Source organism: Trypanosoma brucei, chromosome 10 (assembly GCF_000002445.2).
Source record: "Trypanosoma brucei brucei TREU927 chromosome 10, whole genome shotgun sequence".
Lineage (NCBI taxonomy): Eukaryota > Euglenozoa > Kinetoplastea > Trypanosomatida > Trypanosomatidae > Trypanosoma > Trypanosoma brucei.
Genome location: NC_007283.1, coordinates 4,044,946 through 4,054,025, shown reverse-complemented (window position 1 = coordinate 4,054,025; position 9,080 = coordinate 4,044,946). Strand labels below are relative to the sequence as shown.

The 9,080-nt window shown below is 33.7% G+C and overlaps 1 protein-coding gene and 1 pseudogene across 1 annotated transcript, besides 37 other annotated features; both read right to left on the bottom strand.

Moving 5' to 3' along the window:
* Positions 1-203: a microsatellite.
* A 206-nt stretch (positions 204-409) lies between these two features.
* On the bottom strand, positions 410-1,861 carry Tb10.v4.0031 (variant surface glycoprotein (VSG), putative; the record flags this gene model as incomplete). The annotated part of the gene is made up of 1 exon (XM_823001.1): positions 410-1,861. One exon carries the CDS (start codon positions 1,859-1,861, stop codon positions 410-412), a length of 1,452 nt encoding a protein of 483 aa, XP_828094.1.
* A 1,130-nt stretch (positions 1,862-2,991) lies between these two features.
* Positions 2,992-3,030: a microsatellite.
* Positions 3,031-3,067: 37 nt separating this feature from the next.
* Positions 3,068-3,102: a microsatellite.
* A 48-nt stretch (positions 3,103-3,150) lies between these two features.
* Positions 3,151-3,192: a microsatellite.
* A 33-nt stretch (positions 3,193-3,225) lies between these two features.
* Positions 3,226-3,264: a microsatellite.
* A 37-nt stretch (positions 3,265-3,301) lies between these two features.
* Positions 3,302-3,336: a microsatellite.
* Positions 3,337-3,384: 48 nt separating this feature from the next.
* Positions 3,385-3,426: a microsatellite.
* A 33-nt stretch (positions 3,427-3,459) lies between these two features.
* Positions 3,460-3,498: a microsatellite.
* A 35-nt stretch (positions 3,499-3,533) lies between these two features.
* Positions 3,534-3,760: a microsatellite.
* A 33-nt stretch (positions 3,761-3,793) lies between these two features.
* Positions 3,794-3,841: a microsatellite.
* A 33-nt stretch (positions 3,842-3,874) lies between these two features.
* Positions 3,875-4,087: a microsatellite.
* A 46-nt stretch (positions 4,088-4,133) lies between these two features.
* Positions 4,134-4,162: a microsatellite.
* A 114-nt stretch (positions 4,163-4,276) lies between these two features.
* Positions 4,277-4,318: a microsatellite.
* Positions 4,319-4,353: 35 nt separating this feature from the next.
* Positions 4,354-4,410: a microsatellite.
* A 37-nt stretch (positions 4,411-4,447) lies between these two features.
* Positions 4,448-4,481: a microsatellite.
* A 51-nt stretch (positions 4,482-4,532) lies between these two features.
* Positions 4,533-4,576: a microsatellite.
* A 104-nt stretch (positions 4,577-4,680) lies between these two features.
* Positions 4,681-4,736: a microsatellite.
* A 33-nt stretch (positions 4,737-4,769) lies between these two features.
* Positions 4,770-4,983: a microsatellite.
* A 34-nt stretch (positions 4,984-5,017) lies between these two features.
* Positions 5,018-5,059: a microsatellite.
* Positions 5,060-5,094: 35 nt separating this feature from the next.
* Positions 5,095-5,130: a microsatellite.
* A 37-nt stretch (positions 5,131-5,167) lies between these two features.
* Positions 5,168-5,201: a microsatellite.
* A 47-nt stretch (positions 5,202-5,248) lies between these two features.
* Positions 5,249-5,305: a microsatellite.
* Positions 5,306-5,342: 37 nt separating this feature from the next.
* Positions 5,343-5,376: a microsatellite.
* A 51-nt stretch (positions 5,377-5,427) lies between these two features.
* Positions 5,428-5,471: a microsatellite.
* Positions 5,472-5,575: 104 nt separating this feature from the next.
* Positions 5,576-5,631: a microsatellite.
* Positions 5,632-5,664: 33 nt separating this feature from the next.
* Positions 5,665-5,706: a microsatellite.
* Positions 5,707-5,741: 35 nt separating this feature from the next.
* Positions 5,742-5,798: a microsatellite.
* Positions 5,799-5,831: 33 nt separating this feature from the next.
* Positions 5,832-5,873: a microsatellite.
* A 35-nt stretch (positions 5,874-5,908) lies between these two features.
* Positions 5,909-5,965: a microsatellite.
* Positions 5,966-6,002: 37 nt separating this feature from the next.
* Positions 6,003-6,049: a microsatellite.
* Positions 6,050-6,086: 37 nt separating this feature from the next.
* Positions 6,087-6,121: a microsatellite.
* Positions 6,122-6,169: 48 nt separating this feature from the next.
* Positions 6,170-6,211: a microsatellite.
* Positions 6,212-6,244: 33 nt separating this feature from the next.
* Positions 6,245-6,283: a microsatellite.
* Positions 6,284-6,320: 37 nt separating this feature from the next.
* Positions 6,321-6,355: a microsatellite.
* A 48-nt stretch (positions 6,356-6,403) lies between these two features.
* Positions 6,404-6,445: a microsatellite.
* Positions 6,446-6,480: 35 nt separating this feature from the next.
* Positions 6,481-6,524: a microsatellite.
* Positions 6,525-6,735: 211 nt separating this feature from the next.
* On the bottom strand, positions 6,736-8,412 carry Tb10.v4.0030 (annotated as a pseudogene).
* Positions 6,781-6,808: a sequence feature (AT_rich).
* Positions 8,413-9,080: the final 668 nt, after the last annotated feature.

Here is a 9,080-nt window from a genome sequence, read left to right as displayed (position 1 = left end):
CCTAACCCTAACCCTAACCCTAACCCTAACCCTAACCCTAACCCTAACCCTAACCCTAACCCTAACCCTAACCCTAACCCTAACCCTAACCCTAACCCTAACCCTAACCCTAACCCTAACCCTAACCCTAACCCTAACCCTAACCCTAACCCTAACCCTAACCCTAACCCTAACCCTAACCCTAACCCTAACCCTAACCCTAACCTACCTAACTACCCCCCCCACTTTCTCAAAAAAAACAGGAAAAGGAAAAAATTTTAGTTGTCAGAAAAAATTTCTAGACAATCAGAGAGTTTACAACTTACAAAAAAACAGCTCAATTTTTTTCGGGTAAATTTTTAGGTGTTAAAATATATCAGAAACTTTTTCAAGTAGCAAGAAAATTTAGCAAGAAAAAGAGGGGAAAAACTTAAAAAAGCAAAAATGCAAGCAAAAGAGGGCCCTTGCTAATGACAAACGAATTGCTTCCTGTGGTGTTTGTTTTTGCATCCTTTGCAACCTCATCTGCTATCTTTTTTACTTCCTCCTTGTCCAATTTGCATTTTTTCCCCTCTGCTTCGGGATTCCATTTGCATGGAGAGTTGCATTCATTTTGCCCCTTTTTGTTGCAGCTATCTTCTGTTTCGCTGGGCTGCTGCATCTTCGTCTGGCCTTCACTGCTTTTGGCTGGTTCGTTGCTTTGTTTCATTGAAGGCTCGATTGCGGTCCTGTACGCTCTTTTCGCAGCGGCTATTAGCATCCGGATTTCCTTTGCTTCTTCTCTGGCCTTCTGGGCATTTTTCTCCATCTCTTCCATGGTTTCGATGGCGTCGTTGAGCTTGACTATCCATGGTATGCTGTTGACTCCGCTTTTGGTGCCGCCAGCGCCGTAATGTGCGGTGTAGTCAACGCAAGTTTGGTCGGTGGTGCCGTCGCAGGTGTCGTGGCTTCCGCCGAGGTAGAAGGCGACTGCGGTGCCTTTGGCTCCCTTCCTGATGCCGGCTTTTAGTTGAGCTGCTAGCTGTATGAGTCCTGCTAAGGTTAGCTTAGATGGCTTGCTTGTGGGGCACTTCTTTCTTACTGTGGCGATGTGATTGTTCATGTTGTTTGATGACCAGTCGCATTGTATACCGCTATTGTCGCACGCATTGGTAGTGCCGGTTGTGGCTTGGCAGCATATGCAGAGTAAGTCGCCTGCGATGCTCATGCCTCCGTTGCCGCCGCAGGCGGTGCCGTAGTTGCTGGAGTACTTGTACGTAGCGTCGCTTTTCGGTTCGAAGCTTGTCTGGCCGGCGCCGTATAGTGCTTCTGAGATTAGCTCTTTCACCTTCGTTGCACCTGCTTGGGCTATCTTGTGTTTGGTTTGTGCGTAGTCCGCGATCTTGGTTATCAGTTCAGTTAGGGTATCGTTTATTAGTTTGTGCGCTACTTTTTTGGCGTATGTTCCCTGCGGTTGTGGGTTGTCTGCTAGCCAGGTTTTCGGCTTGTTTGCGACCTCCGCCGTTTGGTAGTCTTGCTGCCACTTGCCGAAGTCGGCTTTCCAATGAGATACAAATGGCTCTGTTGCACCAGCCTTGCTGCGGCTTTCCCATGTGTCCGTTTTGGGGTCGCCTTTGAAATTGCTTCGCCAGCTGTCGTCGGCTGTCGACATATTCATTCTGCGCAATTCGCTAATATCATTGTCGAAGTTGTCAGCTAGTGTCGGCGCTGCTGGTTCTACTTTTTCGATTGCCATTGCTGCGCAAAGAAGGTGCATGTCGGCGGCTGCGTCCGCTTTGAACGCAGCTTCGGCCCGCAGTGCGGCCGTCGTGAGTACGGTCAGAGTTGCGAGTGCGCGTTTTGTCACATTTGGCTTAAGTGTTTGACGCACCTCTAAACGCATTTTAAAGTTAGACCTCTGATATTCGTCGTTGTGCTTGGTTTAAAGTTGAGATTAGGCTTTGGGCTTTTAAAGATGGTCTGGGTTCTGTAAAGTTAAATAATTCGCATATTTTTGTTGAAATAATATTCAAAAAGCCCAAAGTTACTATACCCTTTTTTTGTGATGTGTGAATTATTTGTCTAAATGGTTGTATGTGTTTTATGTTCAAACTGTCAAAATGAGGGTTTCACTATAGAACCTCATGGTTATAATGACAAAAATTTAGCATAAATTTTGTTTTTTAAAAGCTCTGCGTCTTTAATCCCAAGCTTCTTTCATACATATCTATTGAATTTATCGCTGACTCAATCCACTCCTGTCAATCTTTAAAGTGTCACATATTTTTTTATTTTTGGAATTTTAAACATTACTTATTTTAACTACTTTCGTACGCTGCTAATTTTGATTTGTTATATGTTATTTTTGTGAGAATAAAACATCTTAGGTTTTTGAAAAGAAACTAGTTTGTTTATCGCTCGTTCAAAACTTTGTTTCTTTCAGGTTGTTTCCATTTATGAATCGTTAATTTTTGGAATGTCTTACCCTATCTTAAATGTTGTAACTTGTTAAATCTCTTCATAAATTGAAGACAAGACCAAATACTAATATGGAGCACCTGCTCGCTAAATAGTGTTACCTTATTACCCTTATATAAGTATAAAATTAGCAATGTATCATTGAAACTTTTCCTACTTTATATAAAATTTTTCCACTTATTACCCATCAAAGTATTTTCTTATTATTTTAAGGTTTCTTGTTTTTCTTCCACTTTATTCTACAGATTCTGTTACTTATATTTTTTAGTAAACCGTGAAAACTTCACACCACAGCTTTTTACTGTGTCTTTCATATTTCAACCTTCTTCTTGTTTGTTATAATACCTTTTGTCATTTCTGCACTTAAACCGCACATAATTGCCCTTCTTATCAAAATTTTCTTTAAAATAGTAATTTTTGTGCTCTTTCTCCAACAGGTTCAATTATTTTTATATATTCTAAACTTTATTTTAACTTCCTCTATTTTTCCGCGCATTCGGTTTTCACCACAATTATTGTTATAATATTAGTATAAACACACTCACAACACTCTCCTATTATTATTATCAGTATTATTATTACTGCTCTTATTATAATATTCGTATATACACACACTCACAACACTCTCTCCTATTATCATTACTATTATCATTATTATTATTATTACTGCTCATATTATAATATTCGTATATGCACACACTCACAACACTCTCCTATTATTATTATTATCATCATTATTATTACTGCTCTTATTATAATATTAGTATAAACACACTCACAACACTCTCCTATTATTATTATCAGTATTATTATTACTGCTCTTATTATAGTATTTGTATATACACACACTCACAACACTCTCTCCTATTATCATTACTATTATCATTATTATTATTATTACTGCTCATATTATAATATTCGTATATGCACACACTCACAACACTCTCCTATTATTATTATTATCATCATTATTATTACTGCTCTTATTATAATATTAGTATAAACACACTCACAACACTCTTCTATTATTATTATCATCATTATTATTACTGCTCTTATTATAGTATTTGTATATACACACACTCCCAACACTCTCCTATCATTATTATTATTATTATTATTATTATTATTATTATTATAACTGCTCTTATTATAATATTTGTATATACACACACTCCCAACACTCTCCTATTATCATTATTATTATTATTATTATTATTATTATTATAACTGTTCTTATTATAATATTCGTATATACACACTCACAACACTCTCCTATCATTATCATTATTATCATTATTATTATTATTACTGCTCTTATTATAGTATTTGTATATACACACTCACAATACTCTCCTATTATTATCATTATTATCATTATTATTATTATTACTGCTCTTATTATAGTATTTGTATATACACACTCACAATACTCTCCTATTATTATTATTATCATCATTATTATTACTGCTCTTATTATAATATTCGTATATATACACACTCACAATACTCTCCTATTATTATTATTATTATTACTATTATCATTATTATTATTATTACTGCTCTTATTATAATATTCGTATATACACACACTCACAATACTCTCCTATTATTATTATTATTATTATTATTATCATTATTATTATTATTACTGCTCTTATTATAGTATTTGTATATACACACTCACAATACTCTCCTATTATTATTATTATCATCATTATTATTACTGCTCTAATTATAATATTCGTATATACACACACTCACAACACTCTTCTATTTTCATTATTATTAATACAGCTCTTATTATAATATTTGTATATACACACTCACAATACTCTCCTATTATTATTATTATCATCATTATTATTACTGCTCTTATTATAATATTCGTATATACACACACTCACAACACTCTCCTATTATTATTATCATTATTATTATCATTATTACTATCATTATTACTGATCTTATTATAATATTCGTATATACACACACTCACAACACACTCTCCTATCATTATTATTATCATTATTAGTATTATTATTTTTGCTCTCATTATAATATTCGTATATACACACACTCACAACACACTCTCCTATCATTATTATTATTATCATTACTGTTATTACTGCTTTTATTACAATATTCGTATATACACACACTCACAACACTCTTCTATTTTCATTATTATTAATACAGCTCTAATTATAATATTCGTATATACACACACTCACAACACTCTTCTATTATTATTATTATTACTATTATCATTAGTATTATTATTTTACTGCTCTTATTATAATATTTGGATATACACACTCACAATACTCTCCTATTATTATTATTATCATCATTATTATTACTGCTCTTATTATAATATTCGTATATATACACACTCACAATACTCTCCTATTATTATTATTATTATTATTATTATCATTATTATTATTATTACTGCTCTTATTATAGTATTTGTATATACACACTCACAATACTCTCCTATTATTATCATTATTATCATTATTATTATTATTACTGCTCTTATTATAGTATTTGTATATACACACTCACAATACTCTCCTATTATTATTATTATCATCATTATTATTACTGCTCTTATTATAATATTCGTATATACACACACTCACAACACTCTCCTATCATTATTATTATTATTATTACTGCTCTTATTATAATATTCGTATATACACACACTCACAACACACTCTCCTATCATTATTATTATCATTATTAGTATTATTATTTTTGCTCTCATTATAATATTCGTATATACACAGCCACAACACTCTCCTATTATTATTATCATTATTATTATCATTATTACTATCATTATTACTGATCTTATTATAATATTCGTATATACACACACTCACAACACACTCTCCTATCATTATTATTATCATTATTAGTATTATTATTTTTGCTCTCATTATAATATTCGTATATACACACACTCACAACACACTCTCCTATCATTATTATTATTATCATTACTGTTATTACTGCTTTTATTACAATATTCGTATATACACACACTCACAACACTCTTCTATTTTCATTATTATTAATACAGCTCTAATTATAATATTCGTATATACACACACTCACAACACTCTTCTATTATTATTATTATTACTATTATCATTAGTATTATTATTTTACTGCTCTTATTATAATATTTGTATATACACACTCACAATACTCTCCTATTATTATTATTATCATCATTATTATTACTGCTCTTATTATAATATTCGGATATATACACACTCACAATACTCTCCTATTATTATTATTATTATTATTATTATCATTATTATTATTATTACTGCTCTTATTATAGTATTTGTATATACACACTCACAATACTCTCCTATTATTATTATTATCATCATTATTATTACTGCTCTTATTATAATATTCGTATATATACACACTCACAATACTCTCCTATTATTATTATTATTATCATTATTATCATTATTATTATTATTACTGCTCTTATTATAATATTCGTATATACGCACACTCACAACACTCTCTCCTATCATTATTATATCATCATTATTATTATTATTACTGCTCTTATTATAATATTCGTATATACACACACTCACAACACTCTCTCCTATTATCATTACTATTATCATTATTATTATTATTACTGCTCATATTATAATATTCGTATATGCACACACTCACAACACTCTCCTATTATTATTATTATCATCATTATTATTACTGCTCTTATTATAATATTAGTATAAACACACTCACAACACTCTCCTATTATTATTATCAGTATTATTATTACTGCTCTTATTATAGTATTTGTATATACACACACTCACAACACTCTCTCCTATTATCATTACTATTATCATTATTATTATTATTACTGCTCATATTATAATATTCGTATATGCACACACTCACAACACTCTCCTATTATTATTATTATCATCATTATTATTACTGCTCTTATTATAATATTCGTATATATACACACTCACAATACTCTCCTATTATTATTATTATTATTACTATTATCATTATTATTATTATTACTGCTCTTACTATAATATTCGTATATACACACACTCACAATACTCTCCTATTATTATTACTATTACTGTTACTATTCACAAATAAACAAAATAAATCTAACTATGAAATTTCATAATGCCATTCATTTTCTGTACTCTGTCACAGTTTTACTTTACACAAAGATGTCAAAATCGAGCATAATGTTTCGAATTTTTACATTTCTATCCCAAAGTGTTAAAAATATGTCAAATTTAAACGATTTAAACAATCCCTCTCAAAATAAAAAAAATAAATTTTTAATTTTGAGAAAAGCTTTTGCCAGTAGTTATTAAAAGCCTTATGCTATAATCAAAACTGCAAGCAAAAGAGGGGCCTTGTGAATGACGAAAGAATTGCTGGCTGTGGTGTTTGTTTTTGCATCCTTTGCAGCCTCATCTGTTATCTTTTTTACTTCCTCCTTATCCAATTTGCACTTCTTTGTGCCACCTTCTTCAACCAACTTGCATGGGGAGTTGCATTCATTTTGCCCCTTTTTGTTGCATCTATCTTCTGTTTCGGTTGGCTGCTGCATTTTTGTTTCTGCTTCACTGCTTTTGGCTGGTTCGTTGCTTTGTTTCATTTAAGGCTCGATGGCAATCCTGTACGCTCTTTTCGCAGCGGCTATTAGCATCCGTACTTCCTTTGCTTCTTCTCTGGCTTTCTGGGCATCTTTCTCCATCTCTTCCATGGCGGTGATGGCGTCGTTGAGTTTGGCTATCCATGGTATGCTGTCGACTCCACTCTTGCTGCTGCCAGCAGCGTAGTGCGCGCTGTAGTCAACGCAAGTTTTGTCTGTTGCGCCGTCACAGGTGGCGAGGTCGCCGCTGAGGTAGAATTTGATTGCGTTCCACTTTTTGCCCTTACGGATGCCGCTCTTGAGCTGTACGACAATTGCATTAACGTCGCTAAGGTTGGTTTAGTCGGCTTCTTTGATGGACATTTGGCTTTGAGGGTGGTGACGTGAGTTGTCATTGCGCCGGTCCAGTTGCAGCTTACGCCGCTGTTGTTGCATGCATTGGTTGTGCCGGATGCGGCTTGGCAACATATACATAGCAGATCTCCTACGATGCTCTTGCCGCCGTTCACGCCGCACGCGGCCGTGTAAATGGTAGAGGAAGTGTACGTGCTGCCTGTCTTTTCCGTGTAATCTGTTTGACCAATGCCGTACAGTGCCTCTGAAATAAGCTCCTTCACTTTCTTGACGCCGTCCGGCACTATCTTTTGTTTACTTTTCCTGTAGCTCTCAATCTTGGCTGCTACTTCCACTAGTGTGTCGTTGATCTGTCTGTGCTCCAGTCTTTTGGCGTACGGTCCCTGCGGTGGTGGGTTGTTTGCTAGTCAGGTTTTCGGATTGTTTGCAACCTCCGCCGTTTGGTAGTCCTGCTGCCACTTGGTGAATTCGCCTTGCCAATGAGATACAAATGGCTCTGTTGCACCAGCCCTTGCTACGGGCTTCCCATGTGTCCGTTTTGGGGTCGCCTTTGAAATTGCTTCGCCAGCTATCGTCGGCTGTAAACATATTCATTATGCGCAATTCGCTAATATCATTGTCGAAGTTGTCAGCTAGTGTCGGCGCTGCTGGTTCTACGTTTTCCAACGCCATTGCCTCGCAAAGAAGGTGCATGTCGGCCGCCGCATCTTCTTTAAACGCTGCATCCGTACGCATTGTTAGAGTCACGAACACGATCAGAAAGTCGATTGCGTGCACGGGCAGGCTTTTGCTAACTGCTTGTCGCACCTCTAAACGCATTTTAAAGTTAGACCTCTGATCTTTAGCGTTGTGTTTGCTGCAAAGTTGAGACTAGGGTTTGGGCTTTTAAAGATGGTCTGGGTTCTGTAAAGTTAAATAATTCGCATATTTTTGTTGAAATAATATTCAAAAAGCCCAAAGTTACTATACCCTTTTTTTGTGATGTGTGAATTATTTGTCTAAATGGTTGTATGTGTTTTATGTTCAAACTGTCAAAATGAGGGTTTCACTATAGAACCTCATGGTTATCATGAAAAAAATTTAGCCTCACTTTTGTTTGTCAACCACAGTATGCCATTAATTCTATGTTTTTTATACATATATATTGAATTTATCGCTGACTCAATCCACTCCTGTCAATCTTTAAAGTATCACATATTTTTTTATTTTTAGAATTTCAAACCTTACTTATTTTAACTACTTTCGTACGCTGCTAATTTTGATTTGTTACATGTTATTTTTGTGAGAATAAAACATCTTAGGTTTTTGAAAAGAAACTAGTTTGTTTATCGCTCGTTCAAAACTTTGTTTCTTTCAGGTTGTTTCCATTTATGAATCGTTAATTTTTGGAATGTCTTACCCTATCTTAAATGTTGTAACTTGTTAAATCTCTTCATAAATTGAAGACAAGACCAAATACTAATATGGAGCACCTGCTCGCTAAATAGTGTTACCTTATTACCCTTATATAAGTATAAAATTAGCAATGTATCATTGAAACTTTTTCCTACTTTATATAAAATTTTTCCACTTATTACCCATCAAAGTATTTTCTTATTATTTTAAG